The sequence below is a fragment of the Balaenoptera physalus genome (genome assembly GCF_965194825.1).
Source record: "Balaenoptera physalus genome assembly, chromosome: 14".
Taxonomy (NCBI): domain Eukaryota; kingdom Metazoa; phylum Chordata; class Mammalia; order Artiodactyla; family Balaenopteridae; genus Balaenoptera; species Balaenoptera physalus.
Window position 1 is genome coordinate 8,769,400 of NC_138893.1, and position 20,222 is coordinate 8,789,621.

At 36.1% G+C, this 20,222-nt stretch overlaps 1 protein-coding gene and 1 long non-coding RNA gene across 8 annotated transcripts in view; one reads left to right on the plus strand and one right to left on the minus strand.

The window, feature by feature from the left end:
- The window catches only part of RYR2 (ryanodine receptor 2), a 732,481-nt gene that overhangs the window by 348,843 nt on the left and 363,416 nt on the right, over positions 1-20,222 (minus strand). For all 7 annotated transcript variants that reach the window (XM_082425485.1, XM_082425482.1, XM_082425483.1 and 4 more), the window contains 4 exons: positions 19,389-19,553; positions 14,696-14,817; positions 5,494-5,677; positions 3,045-3,180 (listed from right to left, as the gene is read on the minus strand). In XM_082425485.1, coding sequence (XP_082281611.1) covers positions 3,045-3,180; positions 5,494-5,677; positions 14,696-14,817; positions 19,389-19,553 — 607 coding nt within the window. The remainder of the gene's footprint in view (positions 1-3,044; positions 3,181-5,493; positions 5,678-14,695; positions 14,818-19,388; positions 19,554-20,222) is intronic.
- Positions 1-20,222, plus strand: part of LOC309643169 — a 241,475-nt gene that overhangs the window by 126,849 nt on the left and 94,404 nt on the right. The gene's annotated exons all lie outside the window — the stretch shown is intronic.

Consider the following 20,222-nt stretch of genomic DNA (forward strand, 5'->3'; position numbering starts at 1 on the left):
TTATCCTAAAAGTTTTAATTTTCATGTAGTCCAATTTATCAGTCTTTTACTAATCACTTACTAACATGATTTAACAGTAATGTGTACTGAGATGGTTGAGGCAGTAACTGTACAGCACTGTGGCTGGCTTTGCTATTTACACCGCCTGTCTCTCTTACTCAACCATAAGCTTCATGAGAGCAGGGACTATATCCTGCTAACAACTGCACCTCATTGCCCAGATTACGGCATATCCCCTAGCAGACACTCAATTAATCTTTGATGAATGGATGAAGCTTCTATCAAAACCCAGGTCCATTGGACTCCAAGCGGTCTCTGTTACCAAGGATGCCCCTTCAGGAGACTATACAAGCAATTAAGAGGAAAGATATTTGAGAAAACAGATAAAAGAGAAAAGGAAGCTTTTCTGAAGATATATATATATATGTATGTATATATATATATATATCTCAAGTGTTTTGCCTCATATATATATAATATATATATACACACACACATACATACTCGCATGCACACACACATACACGGGGGTAGGGGATTAGCAAAAACCCTCTGAGGAAGAGCTGTGTGAAACTATAAAAGTTAAAGTTAAGAGAGAGAGAGAGTGTGTGTGTGTGTGTGTGTGTGTGTGTGTGTGTGTGTACATGTGGAAAGTACACTCAGAATTTATGTCTCTCGTTGCATGAAAAAATTAGTTTAAAAGCCACAAAGCATGCATTGCCTGAAATCACTGTGTGCTCTCTTAGTGACATATATGGTTATTATGCTATCTTCCATTATGATGTGAGTTCTCGGGGGTCCTAATTATGTCAATTTTAAGTAATAGCTCCCTTAAATCCTTCCTTAATCAAATGGGATGTAAAGAATTAAGGAAATAAATGCATATACTTAAGAAACATATGCTGTATATATACATACATACTTAATATAGAATATATACTTTAAATAGAAATATATATTTCCTGTATATCAAGTCTCTGATATAAAATAATTCTAGACAGTCTGGAGGGATAGTACTGGACTGGAGGTAAGGACAGGCAGGACATAATGCCGAGTGCCTCGAGATAAACTGGCTGAAGTCACAGGTGAAAAGGAAGGGACAGACCAGCCACGGGCCTTGAGTATTCCAAAGACTAGAACAAGAAGTTATACACCAAGTATCAGAGAGTCCATGAAAGTGCATGAGGAAGCGTGTGAGGGCTTCCCAGAGTCTAAAATAAAGATTGGTGGAGAGACGGGGCGGGCGGCGCTCGCCGCGAGTGAGTGGTTCAGCGCGGCCCCGGCTCCTTGTGCTCGCCTCACGCCGGCCGCAGTTGGCAGCAGCGCTGGAGGCCCCGGGCCTGTGACCACAAAGAGGGAGCCGGGGGCCGGACAGAGCGGGGCGGCGGCGGCGGCGGTGGCGGCGGCGGCTGAGGCCCAGGCCAGGCCCCCTCCCCTCAGCCTCCCGCCCGCTCGCCTGTCCCGCCCCCGCCGGCGGCGCCCCGCCCCTCCCCCAACCGCCAGACTAGCCTGGTGCGGGGGCCGCGCGCGAAGACCTGGGGGAGAAGCTGAGGCTGGAGTCGCCCGTGGAGGCCGAGCCCGCCGTCTACCCGTGGCCGCTGCCGCTCTACCTGGCCAAAGCGTCCACCAGCAGGTGAAGGGGAGTGGCGCCTGGAAAAGATAGGGACTAGCCAAGGGATTAAAACCAAGATTGCTGGGTTTCCCTGGTGGCGCAGTGGTTGGGAGGCTGCCTGCTAGTGCGGGGGACACGGGTTCGAGTCCTGGTCTGGGAAGGTCCCACGTGCCGCGGAGCAACTAGGCCCGTGAGCCACACCTACTGAGCCTGCGCGTCTGGAGCCTGTGCTCCGCCACAAGAGAGGCCGCGACAGTGAGAGGCCCGCGCACCGCGATGAAGAGTGGCCCCTGCTTGCCACAACTAGAGAAAGCCCTCGCACAGAAACGCAGACCCAACACAGCCAAAAATAAATAAATAAAATAATTAAGTAATTAAAAAAAAAAAGTAAAAAAAAAAAAAAAAAAAAGATTGGTGGAGAAAAGAAGTGGAAGCACAGAGATTAACCAGAAATCTCACAATAGCCAGCTAGCAACACGGTCTCAGGTGTTTACATCTCAAACATCTGCTGAGCACCGTCTACGCACCAGAGATGCAGGCTACCAATGTATGAAGTGTGTGATGCTGGGTTCAAAGAATGGGTGAAGTAATAGAATGTAGCATTTCAGCCCAGAGGCAACTACGAAAAAAACTTTGTTCCTCCATTTTCTGATGAGGAAACCAAGAGGAGGGTGTGTCTGCAATAATCATGATGCTACAGCCTTCTATCAGCTAATCCAGAACTTTCCTTGCTATATCCAACAGTTCCAACTAAAGTTCCTTTTCTAAGACATATTTAAAAGGCAGAAACAACAAGAACAAAAACAGAAGTGGAGGAAGAAAGCATGACTATGTTAACGAGCGAGAAGATGACAACGAAAGTATCCAAAAGAAGTGGGCATATATGATAAGAAGAACAATAATATGCTAATGTTAAGCCTCTGACATACATCATCACATTGACTGAAGTCATCCAACAACTTTATGAATGTCTGCAAAGCGCAAACAGGAATGCATCATAAACCACTGCAATTTTTGCTGAGCATATGCCAAGTTACCTAGAAGTTGCAGATACAGATCTCCACAAGCTTAGAGAAGGAGACTGGAGGAGATCCCTGACAAGATGGGGTTGTGAGGAGTAAGATGGGCTCTTGTATGACTAACTTCAGAATCAAAAAGGGAACATTTAATGCACATCCCTACAGAGGTCCCTCACCTACAAAACTACACCCTAGACGACTCTCCCCCTTTAACCAAAGGCAAAACTACTGCTCTGGCCCCCTGTCACGCTCAGAGATGGATTTAAATACTAAACATCATTGACTTTAGTGCAACTAAAGGAAAACTTGAAAGCCTCAAGTAAGAAGCATGTTATAAAGCTGCTGTAACTGTTACATGATCATGTTAAATAGACATAAGTCAGGTGCCTTGAAAGCCCAATCATACTTCTTACCCAGCAACTCATACAGAGAATTCAGAATCGATTTCCAAGATTCCCCTGCTTCTCTCCCAGCGACATCCGCAAAGTGTGCAGCGCTGCTGTACACGTGCAGCCTGTCTATACACTCGAGTACAAGGTTGATCATTCCCTGGAAGGGTAGAAAAATCCCCATCAGAAACTGCGATTCGGCTCACGGGCAAAAAAAAATGCTCAGTCGGTTTTTTTTTTTTAAAAAGCCTGGTGTAAAGTAAGTCCGTTCATCATAAAGAACACTGACCTCATTTACTCAAAGAACAGGAAGAAACACGCTTGCATGTGAAATAAAATGTTCCTGAAATGATTCGAGTGGTTTTTAAATCCTGAGTGCTGTTCTCAAATAGAAGCAGAACAATATAAAAATATGTACTTCATACTTACATTTGCAAGGCTTAATGGTAGAATGATGAATCCGTCATAACAGTATTCTACCGTAAGTGAAAGGGTTCAGTGTGTGCCACCACAAAATATGCCACTTTGGCGTAAGGATTATTTTGGGCTGAAGGCAAGTGAGAAAAAGTGGACACGGAAAATTCGCTACCCTTCTCCGTTCCACCAGGAAGGGCAGGAGGATGCTTGAGACAATGTTTGATCTACACATCAAACCAGCCCTTAACTGCCCACTAGTTTCTCCCATATATTTCCTTCCCACAATTTGTTGACCCCCCCCAAGCTCAAAATTCCTTTCGTCTTATCACTTCCCTACAAATTTATTATTCTTTGTGTTAAGATGCTATGTAAACCTGAGTTCTAACCACTCCTTGGAGTTACCCATCACTGAGTACACACATGGTGCACACATTAATAATCTATTCATTGTTCTCTTGTACATCTGTCTTTTGTCGGTCTAAACTGCAGGGCCCCAACCAATGAACCTGAGCAGAGGAAAATGATTTTTCCCCCTACCCTGCATAAGCATAAGAGCAGATCCTTACTTTTAGGGAGGATACCATCATCATCATCATTCCTTTTTAATAGTAAACTGAAGATATACTAAATTAATAAAGAAAAGCTCATGAAAACATATCTTTAAGGCAAATCAAAAATTCATTACAGAACTCTGTAAGAAGCTGTCTACTTTTCAAATTATGCTTTTACTATTATTTCTAGATCAAGGTTGTCAAAACGAGGCAAAGCCCATGAAAGGAAGAGCTAGAAAGAGTTGACAAATTAAATTAACTTACTTCACACAAAGAATGTAAGAGACATTATGACCCTAAGAACATTTCTAGGTTCCCATTCAGATTGTCTTATATGAGAAATTGAAAAAAACACTAACCCCAGTCAATATTTTAAATTTTCACAGCCCAATATTTCATTTTATTTTTCTAGATATTAAATAAGTGCAGTATACCTAACAGTTTGGCATGTACAAAAAGAAATGATCCCAATAAACTATTCCATGTTGCTATTATAGGTTTATGTTGACATTTCCTGTGCTTTCATGCCATTATGAGCTCTAGATAGGTCATTCCTTTTGTACACAGTGAAAAAAATCCTCAAAAATTAATGTAAGTTTCAACGGCTTTTGATGGAAAATTAGGAAACAGTTTTAAAACTAGAAGAACATAGATTTAGGAACTATGGGAACTCAACCATGTCCACTAACCGTTTTTCTTAAATACTTTTTACAAAGATACTTTCACTCAGAAAAATGCATTAATCCACATACAGGGAGCACTGAGAAGAATGGGAACACTTGCTGATCTGGCCTGATTTGCCAGCTCAACTCTGACATCCTCCCACTGAAATTCTTGAATACGTGGTACTATTTCGGACACTAGCATCAGGACCATTAGACGTACCACTTGGTCCTTCTGTTATTCTGCCTATAAAATATGCACTTGAGCTCTTTTTAGCAGGGGAACTTTCAGAGAATAAAATCACAGAATCTTAAGATATGCAAAAAGAAAAAATGGGGGTACTCTGCCCAAGCAGGGAGTCTGCAGCCTGCCTCCCAGGTGGCCCTCTCCCAGGCAACTTCCACCCCCAACACAAAGCTCCAGTGGATCCTGAAGCATTTCCAAGGAGCCCCAAGGAACCTGCTGAACACTTCGAAAACCCTTGTGCTTTCCAAAGCCTGTATCCATTTAGATGCTTTGAGAGTCTGTTTTTATATAACGAGCATAAAGCAAACTACTGTGCAACGATGATCAGAGTGAAAGCTGAGCAGACAGTAAAATAAAACGTCTTTTGCCAGAGAAGCGAAGAGTGTCATCTTTTAAAATTAATACTTACTGAGAGAGAAATAAAAACTGTTGCAGGATTCCCCCAAGGCCTGGTTCCCTTGTTCCCTTGTATAGCAGTACACCTGCTCACGTATATCTCAAAATGCAGATGTCAAATAGATAGAGAATCTTCCCCACCAAGAACTTGTTTCCCCAAGACAATGACAGAAAAGAAACGATCATTGGTAGAAACTCACCTCTTCCTGGAAGAGATTCTGCCGATTTTTTAGAGCTCGTAATCTGTTCTGCTTATCTTCATGCTCTAAGTGCTCATCTGGTGGGTGGAAGTAGCCAATCAGGTCCTGCAGACTTAGACTTACAGACTCTATCGGTAAGTCTACAGTGGAAGGCTTCGCTTTTTTGCTGAGAGCATCAAGGCCCCTAAAATAAATAACAAATGTTTCTCCACATCAGTGATTCACAATTTTATTTTATTATTTTTTAGTCTATAGATGATTGAAAGCTTTACTCTCTCTCCCTATATGCCTGTAAAAGGAACACATAAGAAAGGCCCTAATTTTCCTCAAACAAAAATAATGAATATATTCAAATGAAAAATGTTATATTCCGTCAAATATATACAATGCTATATTTAAAACACCAGTATCAAGAGAAACTCATCTAGAAGAAAATCTAAAGGATCTGGAGAACCAATGCCTACAAAACCAATGGTCTAAATATTTATAAACCAACTGATTTTCATTTTAAAACACTATATACTTCACCATTTGAGATGCAATTTCCCAGGCTCATAATTCTGACATTTACTTGTTCTGTTTTGTTTTGTTTTTGGCATAAACACCGTTAACTGCTATGCTATCACTGACACTCACTGCCATCCTGCCTAATTCCTGCCAATTTAAAGATATATCCCAATGATAATAATTTAGAAAATTCACTTATTAATCAGAAAACAGTATATTAACATGCTTTTCCATTGTCTGAAAGAGATGTATTTAAGAAGTAGATTAAGAAACAGCATCGAGTTGCATTTTCTAGCCTTTGAAGAAAAGCATATGACTGGCATGTAAATGTGTTAATTTGTTGGTCTTCTGAGACTCTGAATTTTAAAACTCATAGGTTTGTATGTATCTGGAAAGAAACACTTTAAAGCATAATGTTTGTAAATTAAAATTATTCCAAAATAAAAAGCTCAGTAAAAAAATACCCAACAGATACCATAAAAGAATGGGAAAATGCCTATACTATAGTTGATATAGTAACATTCATATTACTCATCACAAAATTTGATGCATAAAATATACTTCCTTTTCTGCCCTCTGCATCGGCAAAATTATATGGCAATATTTTATTCCAAGGAAATATTTCTTTCTAGTTATCTGACTGTATTACAATTTATATTTTAAAAAACAATAAAAACCTTATAAATGAAAAATTTATAAGTTCAAAGCTTATCTTTGAACTTTATGATGCTATTATTTAAAATATATCATCATTTACATAAATATTACTAATAATTTTGGAATATTATACTTCAGCTTTATAAACAGTTCAAATAGTAAAACTGTGTGACTATCTTAAAGTTTCTACCTGTAATTCCAAATCAAGTACATCAATGAAATTCATCTATTACCTTGTCTTGTCATCTCTGCAAGGCCTTCTATGCCCAAAAAGCAACAGAAATGACTTGTCAGAAGAAAATTATTTCTCCCTTTTTAAAATGAATACTCATATGCAATGTAACATTGCTGTTCTAAACATTTTAACCCATTAATTCTAGTTGAATGATAAATATAACAAAGTCAAATTCAAATCCCATCATGCAAAAGTAAATAAAATTCAAAAGTAATTCAAATATAATATCTACATTTTTCAAACCTAAAGAGAAATAATAGCAAATGTCAGTTTTTAGGTTATTAGGCTGAATATATCTGCTATCAGAAATGTAACCATTCAATTGCTTTCCAGGAGAAGCCTCTTGTCAGACAAATGCTATCCAAGACTCTTAAAACTGTTAATGATATTGCAGCAATATCTTTTTCAATCCATCTCCCAGCATAATGGAAATTTTAAAAAATAAACAAATGGGACCTAATTAAACTCAAAACCTTTTGCACAGCTAAGGAAATCATAAACAAAATGAAAAGACAACCCACAGACTGGGAGAAAATATTTGTAAATGATATGACCGACAAGGGATTAGTCTCCAAAATTTACCAACAGCTCATGAGGCTTAATATTGTCAAAACAAACAACCCAATCAAAAAATGGGCAGAAGACCTAAATTGATATTTCTCCAAAGAAGACATACAGATGGCCAAGAGGCATACTGAAAAGATGTTCAATATTGCTAATTATTAGAGAAATGCAAGTCAAAACTACAATGAGATATCACCTCACATCAGCCAAAATAGCTATCATCAAAAAATCCACAAACAATGAATGCTGGAGAGGGTGTGGAGAGAAGGGAACCCTCCTACACTGTTGGTGGGAATGTAAATTGGTACAGCCACTATGGAGAAGAGTATGGAGGTTCCTTACAAATATAAAAGTAGAGCTACCATATGACTCTGCAATCCCATTCCTGGGCATATACCCAGAGAAAAACATGGTCCGAAAGGATACATGCACCCCAGTGTTCATTGCAGCACTGTTTACAATAGCCAAGACATGGAAGCAACCTAAATACCCATCGACAGAGGAATGGATAAAGAAGATGTGGTACATATATGCAATGGAATATTACTCAGCCGTTGAAAAGAATGAAATAATGCCATTTACAGCAACATGGATAGACCTAGAGATTGTCATACTGAGTGAAATAAGACAGAGAAAGAGAAATATCATATGATATCCCTTATATGCGGAATCTAAAAAGAAATGATACAGATGAACTTATTTACAAAACAGAAACAGATTCACAGACTTAGAGAATGAACTTATGGTTACCAGAGGGGAAGGGATAGTTAGGGAGTTTGGGATTGACATGTACGCACTGCTATATTTAAAATGGATAACCAACAAGGACCTATTGTATAGCACAAGGAACTCCACTCAATGTTATGTGGCAGCCTGGATGGGAGGGGAGATTGAGAGAAAATCGATACATGTATACGTATGGTTGAGTCACTTTGCGGTACACCTGAAACTATCACAACATTGTTAATTGGCTATACTCCAATATAATATAAAAAGTTTTTTAAAAATGTTAATGATTCTAAGTTTTAGGGTTATCCAATAAAAAGACATTTTTTACCTTAATTTATCAAGGACAAAAAAAATGAAAAAAAAAATAATTGGGGGAAATCAAAGGTGGTAGAAGCATGCTATGTCACAATGAAAATTAAAGCCATGAATTCCAGCTCTACATTTTATAATTTGAAGATTAAATCATATTACAAACATACATTCCTCCCTTATCCCATTTACTTCAAGAATACATTTATTCACTAATATGTATAAAATGGATAATAAGAACCTGCTGTATAAAAAATAAATTAAAAAAAAAATTTTTTAAAAGAATACATTTATTAATATACCTAGAGGAAAAAAAGCTATACCCTTTTTTTTTTTTAACAGTGCAGAAAAATAGAACCCATTCCCCTATACATGAAAACAAATGCAAACACACACACACCCTCACACACACCTCACCACCACCACTACCCTAACCTTGGGGAGAGAGACCAGAAGGGTCACAGAAAATAAACTGCATAAGAAAATTACAAATGAACAAAAACAAAATAGATCTCAACTTCCACTCTAAGAATTAAGAAAGAAAGGTCTGAGTCTACATTTTTCAAATGAGTCTCTTAATAGTATATAAATCTACATTAATAAAATGAATACCTAAAAAATTTTACTTCGAAAAATATATGGATATTGTAAAATATTATAAAGATACTGAGGTTTTAAATACTTTTAGTGCTTTCATGAATGTGATAGAAGGATCAAACTATGTTACTTAAAATAACATATCCTTTACAATGTTCTGTAATTATGTAAAACTTTTCAAAGTTTCTAAGCTATATTAAAGAAGCTATATTAAATTACATTAAACTATATTAAAGTTATATAAATTCAGGAATTCAAATAGTTCAGTAACATTAACAAGCACATAAGTAAAATCCATATATATAGAAATATATATAAACATGATGAATTAAATAATATAACCAGCGGGTGAGTATTCTAGAAAGAAAAGAAGAGAAAAAAATAAAGCTAAATTAAAATTTAATTTTTGAAAAACTAATACATAATTAAGGTCAGTTAAGTGTAAAAAAGAGAAACAGACTCATTATCTTCATCCATATCATCTGTTACATGATCACAGGAAAGAGACACACTTTTAAAAGGAGATGCTGGATAACTAGGAAAAGATGGTAGTTTGATGATGGGCTTGTGATTAGAAATCTGAAGGAGAAAAAAATATCAATATAGAACTAGCAAAGGTTAGACTACATTTGCCAGGGGAAACATGGAATCTCATCTTGAAATACGAATTTCATGTGTCAACTACATCTGAGTTGCTTTCAGCCAAGATAAAGTGAAACAACCCTCCTCTCCCTCCAAAAAAAACACAAGACAAAATATTTGGAGAACACATTTCAAGACACTGGACATCAAGAAATAAAGGATAGATATGATAACAACCAAGGTGAGTCCTACAATGGCTCCACTTTGCTTTAGGAGAATTTCTAGGCCATGATACAGGTATGGGAACCCACGTGAGGCAAAGAAGACTCCCTGAGTTGAGAAGACATTGCTGAGAGTCTGGGAGACCAAGGTTGCTAGAGTTTGCAGGACACAGTACCAGAGAGGAGACCACTACACAGGAGTGGACTCCAGAGAAATACAGAGGGTCCCCCTCAAATATTCAGCAGAGGGTTGATCAACACATACACGTGAGAAAACTACCCAGGGCAGGGAACAAAGCCTTCTGAAATAATTAGAGAAAACAGTAACCGATACTCACACGGGATGTGAAATGGTGCCTCCTCCCATCAGTCAGATTGGGAACCCTCGTAATTCATGGGGCATGAGGTTGAGTATACAGATGGTCTTGCCTCAAGAGTGGGGAATAATTAGCCCTAGATTTAACACGGATCTGCTCCCACCCCAAAAATCCTAAAAGCAAATTCCAGAAGAATCAAACATAACCAAGTAACTTAAATGCCTCCCAGAAAAACTCAAAAATATTGACAGGAAGACAAAAATATCCAGTACCCAACAAATTCACAATGTCTGACAACTAAACAAAAATGACCAGATAGGTAAAGAAGAATAAAATATAATCATCAATAAGAAGAAAAATCAATGAACCAAAAGAAAAAAAAGAAGTCAGCCTAGAATGTTACACCCAGAAAAAAAAATCACTTAAAATGAAGGTAAAATAGGACATTTTCAGACATACAGTAGCCAAAGTTTCCATTTCCAGGAGACCTGCACCATAAGAAATGTTAAAAGAAGCACTTTGGGAATAAAGATAAACTACCCATAGGAAATGCAAATCCTCAAAAAAATAATAAAGATTAAAACACCTGAAATGGTAACTATATGCACAAAATATTATGTGCATTTGTTATTATTTAAATCTCTTTTAAATCTAATTGACCTTAAATAAAAATGATAAAAATGTAGTGTGGGGTTTATAACATCTATAAAAGCAAAATGTATTACAAAAACATCACAAAGACTGGGAGAGAAGTATACTATTGAAACGTTCTTATATTACTCACAAAGGTAAAATGACCTGAAAGTAGGCTGTGATAAGTTAAAGTTGTATGCTAAACATCTTAAGCAACTACTAAAATAACAAAAAAAGAAATTATAACTAATAAGCCAACAAAAAAAGGAGATAAGATGGAATTGCAGAAAATTCTCAACCCAAAAGAAGGTAGAAAAAGAAGGAAAAGGGACAAAGACCAGAAGGGACAAATACTAAACAAATAACAAGATGGCAGGCAAACTTATATATCAATAATCGTATGAATATAAATGGACTAAACTTCACAATTAAAAAGCGGTGATTGCCAAATTGGATAAAAAATCAAAACCCAAGTACATACTGCCTAAAAGTAATGCACTTTGACTCTAAAGACAATAGTAAGTCAAAAGTAAAAGATTTTGTAAAAAATATACAATGTTAACACCAAGGAAAACAAGAGAGCAGAAGTGCTATATTAACATCATACAAAGTTGATGTCATAGCAAATATCACTAGGGATTTTAAAAAGGTGATTTCATAATAAAGGGGTCAGTTTATTATATCCTAAATTTTTTGATGAACCTAATAACAGAGCTTCAAAATACATGAAGAAAAAATGACAGAACTGCCAAGGAGAAACAGAAAAATCCAATTATAGTCAGATTTCAATACCCTTCTCTCAATAATGAATAGAACATATGGACTGAAAATCAGTAAGGAAGCAGAAGATCTAAACAACACTATCACCCAACTAGATCAAATTGACATTCTTTAGCACTCCACCCAATAAAAGGAGAATGGGCACATGGAACATTTATTTTACAGTGCACACAGAACATTTACCAAGATAGAACATATTCTGGTAGAGCAACTAACAGAAAACATTATGAAAATGTCTGAGAGGACTTGTAATTGAGTTGATTAGTATGACCTTGGCTATGAAGGTAACAGAAGAGGGACCGGTGCTTAGACTGAGTTATAACACTGTTCCTGGTTCAGTGACAGAGTAAGGGCTGTAATTTGTTCAGGCTGCCTCGGAGTAGCCATGTCTGTCTCTCCATGCAACCTACATACATCCTCCTGTGCACCTCCTGTGCATCTCTAGATTACTTATAGGACACAATACAATGTAAATACTATGTAAATAGTGGTAAATACAATGTAAATGCTATGTATATAAACAGTTCCCAGCATGCAGCAAATTCAGGTTTTGCTTTTTGGATCTTCCTGGGCCATAAAACGTGTCTCAATAAATTTAAAAGCATTCAGTTTTACAAAGCATATTCTCTGACCACAGTGATATTAAATTAGAAATCAGTAACAGAAAGATCTTTGGAAAACCCCAAATATTTGGAAACTGAACAACCTATTGGTCAAAGAAGCAATTAAAAGGGAAACTGAAACACAGCACGGCAAAGAGTGAGAGATGCCACTAAGGACAGATATTTTAGCACTAAATGACATAAGAAAGGTCTCAAATCAATGATGTCAGCCTTCATCCTCTGAAACCAAAAAAAGAAGAGTAAATTAAACCCAAGGCAAACAGAAAAAAAGATTAAAGATCAGAATGGGAATCAGATAATCTTTTTAAATGATCATCCCTCCCTCAGTATCTACTGGGGGTTGGTTCCAGGACCTCTCTCAGATATCAAAATCTGCGGATGCTCAAGGCCCTTATATAAAATGGTGTAGTATTTACATATAACCTACACATACTCTCCTGTATACTTTAAATCATCTCTAGCTAACCTACATAATACAATGTAAATACTATGTAAATAGTTGTAAATGCTATGTAAATAGTTGTCATCATGCTTCAAATTCAAGTTTTGCTTTTTGAAACATTCTGGAATTTCTTTCCTAATATTTTTGATCCATGGTTGGTTGAATACACAGATGCAAAATCCTTGGATACAGAGAGCTAACTATAGTTAAATACGGGTTATATAACTGACCTATTTTATCAAGCTAAGTATAATAAATGAATTTCATTAAAATAACCCAAACAAAAACTGAATTTCAATATGAAACAGCAAATAGATAATTCAGTAAGTACTTTTGCCACAGAATCCAAATTTCCCATGTTTGGTTCTCTATCTAATCAATTTAGCAAGTGTTAGATTCTAAAATTAAGCTTCCCAATCACAGACACTACTTTTTTTAAAAAAATATGATTGGTCTTGAGCAAAGAGCAAATATGCAAAAGCAAATCACATCCAAGATGAATTATCGTATCTCGATCAACATACAAAGTGCCATTTAAGGCATACCATCACTACATTAAGTCTAAACATGGATATAGTATCTTTCTGACAAAATATGTTTTAAAACAAATAATCAGTTTTTTCTCTGGTATTAATTCAGCTCTTGCTTGCCAAATGGAATCTCCATAGTGCCTCTGAAAATACCACGCAAGTCACAATGTAATAAAAATTTGTCTTTTTGTAGTTGAAGAAGTCAGTACTGATGTATATAATTACATAGAAAACAGACTATTTTAAAGATTTATGATTATTTTCCTCAATCCTTATAGAACTGATAAGGCTGTAGTCAAAAAGAACCATGGAAAGAACAAGATGGAAAAAAATCTAAGTTGAACTGATCCTAAAATAAGTTATAATTTCAAAGTCAAAAATTTATTTATTACAAGAAATAAGTACCATAAAAAATGATAAGAATCTGATGCTTACCCCATCTCTAAGCCTGACTCCATCTAAAAAGGGTTAGGGTTTAGATGAGGCAGAGAAGTGAGATAAATACTAAGGATATGATGAAGCTGAACGCTGTGCACATTGTTTGACTTCATGAAAGTATGCACACAAATGCACACACACACAGTGGGATGGTTTATAAAAGAAGCAGAGAGTAATTAAGTGAATATTTATATAATCTTGGGTGGCAAAGGTCTTTCATATGCTGATTTATAGAGTAAACTATGATGAAAAAACACTTTAAAATCTTTCTAAACCAGTAAGTTGGGAAAATATTTGGAAAATATTTGCAATTTATATACGATTATAGGTAATTAGTATCTCTAACATAACAAAAGCTCGTAACAGCCTAATAGAAATATTATCAAATAATAGGGTAAATCACAAAGAAAAAAATAAATGAAGAAAATTGGTCAACACCCATTTTTCACAAGTCTCACATAAATGCAAATTTTAAAAATAATTATAAGTAAATATGTACCTACTATAAATATATACATATACACATATATATCACTTTTTCCCATCAAATTGGTAAGCTTAAAGAGATACATAATATCCATCACCAACCAGAGTATATATTGGTATAATGTTCCCAGAAAACACATTGGACACAAGTTTGGTTTAGTTTTGTAGATATGCAATTGTTTCCATTATTAGGGTGGGAAAGGTTACTTATTGCAAGAATCGTTCTTTTGAGTTCAAAACTCACAAAGTATGTAGGCTGTACTACCTCCAGTGTGAAAGGGCTAGCACAGGGATATGTTATAGAATAATTCTGACATACAGCTATCAATTATAAGTTACACATACAATTTTTAAAACCACAGTCTTTTTTTTAAAATTCATTTCAAAGAAAGACATAAAATCATCTAACTAGCATTTTCTAATGGGTTCTGCAGAACTGCCAAATTGTATGAGATTTACCACCATAGTATATTTTAGAATTGTCTACTTGTAAATCTGATAAGATAATTAAAATAAAATATTAAACAACCACCACAACAAAGGGCAATGTACCTAATAAACCTATTGAAAAGGAAGACCGTGCTCCGGATGACACGTGCTGTCCGTGACTCTTCATGCTGAGATCTGGATAAATTTAGGCCATCATCCATGTGCCCTTCATGATGCATAATAGCCTGCACGAAAGCAGAAATAACGCCATAACTCCCAATATCTCTTTTTCAAATGGGTGTTAAGAAGTAGGCAACTCAAAAAGGTGAGCCATGACAGTAAACAGAGTCAAAACACAGCTGAAGGGAACTGTAAGCTGTCAGGTTCAGGTTAAATAATTGCACAGGTCCCTGTACAAATTAGTCATTCAATATATTTATTCAGCTATTGTTTTAAAGATGAATCAGTTTTTGTTTTAAAGAAGCAATCAATAAATATATTGATTTGAAAACCAATCACTAGAATGTTTTCACATATCTATGTTCAATGATTCATCCACAGTCTAAGCAAACTCTGAACAAAGAAGCAAAGGAAAACATTACATAGGATACCAGTTATTCAGTAGTTCTGAACATAGCTGGGTTCCTTAATAAGTACTGAGCAATGCTTCTAAGGCACGTCAGTTCTTTAAAAAAAATGTGTTTTTATTTTATTAGTTCTTTTGTTAGCTTTATGTTTTTGAACATTCTATGAAAGAACAACATGAAGAGATAAGTGCAAAATATTAAGTGAACAGTTGAATGAATTTCACAAAGTGAACAAACCACTTAACCAACACCCAGATCAAGAAAGAGAACAACATGGCACCTTAAAACCTGCCCTGGAGTTCCCTTCCTGCCCCATCCACCACAATGTTCCCCATCTTCACGACTTTCAACAGCAAAGGTCACTTGTGTGCTATATGTAACTGGAACCATTTGTGTCTAACTTCCTTCACTCAACACTAACAGCAAGATGTTTCTAGAACATTTAATCAGGTATACTGAACTAAAATTAGCAACCAGAACTAAAATCATAAACTATCTAGAAAGCAATGTAAAGAGGAACTCCTAATACCAAAATCAATGAGACAGATACATCTGTATTCAAAGTCAATTTTGTAGCCTTAAATGCCTTCATTGACAAAGAAACAAATGACTAAAGTGAAGGAATGTATTACTCACTTTAACACTCTAAAAAAGGAAAACAAATTAAATAGAAAAGGGGAATTAATGAAGATAAAAAGAGAATTTAATGAACTAGAAATCAAATAAAATACGAGAAAAGGTTGAATAAACCCGAAATGTTTATTTTTTGAGAAGATAAATAGTTAAACCTGTCACAAACCAGGCTAAGGATAAAATGGAAAGAAAGAAAAAAACACAGAGAAAAGAATATAAGATACAAAAGACATTAAAATTATAAAATGATAAAAAGACAATGCTATATGAAACTTAATGGCCAAAAAAAAAATTTTTTTAATTTAAGAACATAACTGACTACTCCAGAGGACAAGGATGGCTTCCCAGCAAGTTAAAAATCATCAAAAGGAATCTGCCCAACAAAGTAGAAAATTTGAGGATACCAATTTATTAAACAGAGATTGGAAAGGAAATTTAAGATCCAATTTTTAAAAGGTTATTTCATATATAAAATGAATATATATGCTAATTCTAGATAAATTCTAAATAAAACATAAATAGAATCTAATAAGATTTCAAAAGAATAATAAACTAGGCCAAACTGGGTTTAGTCTATGAATGTAAGGATTCTTCAATATCATGATGTCTACTAACCTATTTATCAACAAAGTAAAAGACACTAAAACATGATTTGTTTCTCTCTTCAAATGATAAAATATAGCAATCATTGCTAATGTTTTTTAAAGTCAGATAAAATAGAAATAGCAGGATATTATTTAAATATATAAACTATTTCAACTGTCCACAGGATGCAAGAAGGCATAACTTCTGTGAAAGAGGAGTGAAAATTTGCAATAAGAAGTCATACTGGGATGAACAACCAGAATAGATGAAAAGACAGCACGCTGAGAGAAAAAGTGACCTGGGTGAGATAATGAAAAAGACAAGAAAACTAAAATTTCAAAGGCACGGAGAGACATTAAGGAACAGAACTGCATCAAAGAAAACAAAGTGAGTGATTTGGGGGACACATTTGAGAAGCCAAATGCAGAGACTGGGTAAGAACGATAGGAACGCCAAAGGGGAAGACGGCTGACCTGGAGGAGAGAAACTAGCTGTGCTCCTGAGAAAGAAATTACAACTGTAAGAAAAGGAGGCCAAAGATACGCTGCACAATTCTCCTCTCAGTTTTAAAAGACCTACGTGTGCTGATTAAAAATCCTTCGTGACACAGACATAGAGAACAGACCTGTGGTCGCTGAGGAGGGGCAGGAGAGCATTGGGAGTCTGGGGTTAGCAGATGTAAACTACTATATAGAGAATGGATAAACAACAAGGTCCTACTGTATAGCACAGGGAACTATATTCAATATCCTGTGATAAACCTTAATGAAAAATTTATGTATATGTATAACTGAATCACTTTGCTGTACACCAGAAACTAACACAAAATTGTAAATCAACTATACTTCAATAAAATAAATTTTAGAAAATCCTTGGTGACAGATGCATTTCATAATTCAGAGTTTTCAGGGTTTTTAAAAAATGCAATACAATGTATTAACTGTATATGTGGAACACCCAGTATGGCAGGTGCATCACTGCATAATCAATAAATTTATATTTCTGCAGCAAAACATGAATATCCACACTAAGTGGGATACATAAAACCTATGAAAAGTGATTCAGACATTTTTTTAGCTAACCAAGGTTTTATTCATATGAAACAACAACAGAAAGTCAGTTTCAAATATGTAAAGATTTGGCGAATATACCACCAACATGCTTTTCTCAAAAAATAAAATGATTTGAAGATACTAGCTAACTGGGAAGTGTATAAAAATTAGGAGATCTAGACTGAGAAGTCCTCACCTGTCAATGACCACACTGAAGTCTCTCAACAAAGATTTAATATAATAGATGGTTCTAGAAGTAGTAATACGTTTACAGTAGAGATTGTATTAGATTATCTCTTCTATGGCCTATCAAGTCTGTTTCACATGTTACTTTATTAATGTAAATAAGACTGGTTAGCTTCTCAACACCCCTGTCAAATTCTTCTATAAAGCAAGCTCTTTGTTAGCCTATGATGTAGAATGTAAGTCGCACTCTGACTTTAATCCATGGTTAAGGAATAAGAGAGTGGAGTAATAATAATGACAACAGGGTGAGGGGTAAATGAAATGAGTGGAGAGCACTGAAAATGCTGAAGGTGACGGATGGATACACAGGGTCCATTGGACCATCTTGTTTTCTTTGCATATTATTTGAATTTCCATAATAAAAAGTTAAAAACAGCGAGGCTCAGTCGCGGGACAGAATGAACGCTATACAAATACTGAATACAAACATATTTAAATTTATGAGCCTAGATCAAAGACCCCAAAGACAAGCGACCGTATCATAACGATTATACGGGTCTGCGGGTGAGTTGTCCCAGGCTCTCCATCCGAAGCTCTGAGGAAGGTGGTACAGGGACGCACTTCAGCCCGACTCCATCAAAGCTGGATTAGCTTCCCACTCCACTAATATCAGCACTGGTCACTCTAAAAAGATAGCAATAACCTTGAACAATCCATACTGGAATGTGTATATGTTACGATTAGGAAATCTACTGAAAATAAAAATTTCTTTCCCACTACTTCCCTTCCAAGGTCTATTACAGAAATAATAGTTATCCCGTTATCTGATTCTGAGTACTGTTACATGGCGGTGTAAAAACATGAAATGTGAACGATCTAGTATCTATGCTATGTACTTGCCATAAAGAAGCTCACAAATTAGAGAGAGACAGATGTAGCCTAGTAAATAAAACAGCACAGAGAGTGTATATAAAATTTAATCATACACAACTATTATGAGAACACAAAGGAGGGTGTACTAGATGAACTTAGATAGGAAGAACGTCTAAGATCATCTTTAAACTTAAGCCCTGGGGGATGGATAGGAAGTGAATGGAGGAGAAAAAGAAATTTAAAAGGGCATTCCAAACAGAGGAAACGGTATGTGCAAAGGCACAGATGTGGAAAAGCCACGTTTCTTTGAGGCACTGGAAGGAATGTGCTGTAAGTGGCTGGTGTGCTGGGGAAGCTGAAGACACCTAGAGACTGGACAAAGGATAGGAGAATGGGGCAGAGACAGATGGGAGGCAGGTCAGGAAGGACGTCACACACTATCAAAAGGTGTAACTGTTGTCTTGTAAGCGATGGGGTGTCAGTGAAGGACTCAGAGGTGAGTGTACGAGCACGTCTGCAGATGAGTTTGGGGAATAACAGAAACGAAACTCACAAACACTAAACATTTCTACGCATGAGCATTATTGAGCATTGTAAAAAAGATACTGTACACACAATCCCAGCAGCATCACAGAGGACACAGTGAATTAGGTAGACCAAGCTAGTGTCCAGAAAATAGTAGAGTATTTCTTCACTTAGTATTTAAATCAGTGATGTAACATCCAGCGCTGTTCACTTACAAAAACCAGAGAGTTTATTAGGGTGGGACTGGACCTCTAGCATGTAAATTGCAAACATTAGCAGGTGGCTGAAAGGGTTAGCTACTTCTTTTTGTCGTGCGTTTGTGTTTTTCGTTCATTAATAACGACGGCCATAAATACTGTTTTGAAATACTCTTACCTTACGTTGTATGGATCCCATTCTCACAGATTTCACATCCACAGACTGGTAAGTTAGCCACAAGCCCGTACTGATATGCTGTATATAGCACACTGAGTCCCCATATTTTATTTCAGAGGTTCCCATGCCATCAACTTCTTTTCTCACCCCTACATCCAATTTTTCCTAAGAGAGAAAGAAAAAAAAGATAAGAAAAGGTTTTAAAAATAGTAGTTTATATCGAAAAAACTTTGCCTTGTTGTAAATAATGTTCCTTGAAAAATGCAACTCTCTGCCATCCTCTGAAATAATAATGGTCAAATGTTCCATGCTAGCAGTTCAACCTCGACTGAAAACTGAAGTAGGAGATTGCAGAGATAAGTAACATATTCCTGAATTATTCATACTGGCAGAAAATTATTTTGGCCATAACACAAAATTTTATATTGCTTCATGGCAAACTCCAAACCAGAGATCTTAAAATCAGTAATTTAGGCTTCATATTCTTTCCAGATTATTATTTTTGTGATTGATGACTAAGAGCATAGGTTTGAGGGACAGAAAAGCCAATTTTGAGTCCAATCTCTGCCACTTATTACATCTGTGACCTTAGGATAAGTTAATTAAACGTTTTAAGCCTCCGTTTTCTCATCTGTAAATACAGCTAACAAGAGACTCTCCCCCAGAGTATCAGAAAACATGAGATAATGAATGCAAAGTTCTCAGCACACTGCCTGAGATAAAATAAACACTTCAATAAATTCTAATGATTTTGACCATGAAAATGGTATTGATAATGGTGATGATGATTTCCTTCTTCATAAGGATGTTAGACATAATGATGATTTCTTTCAA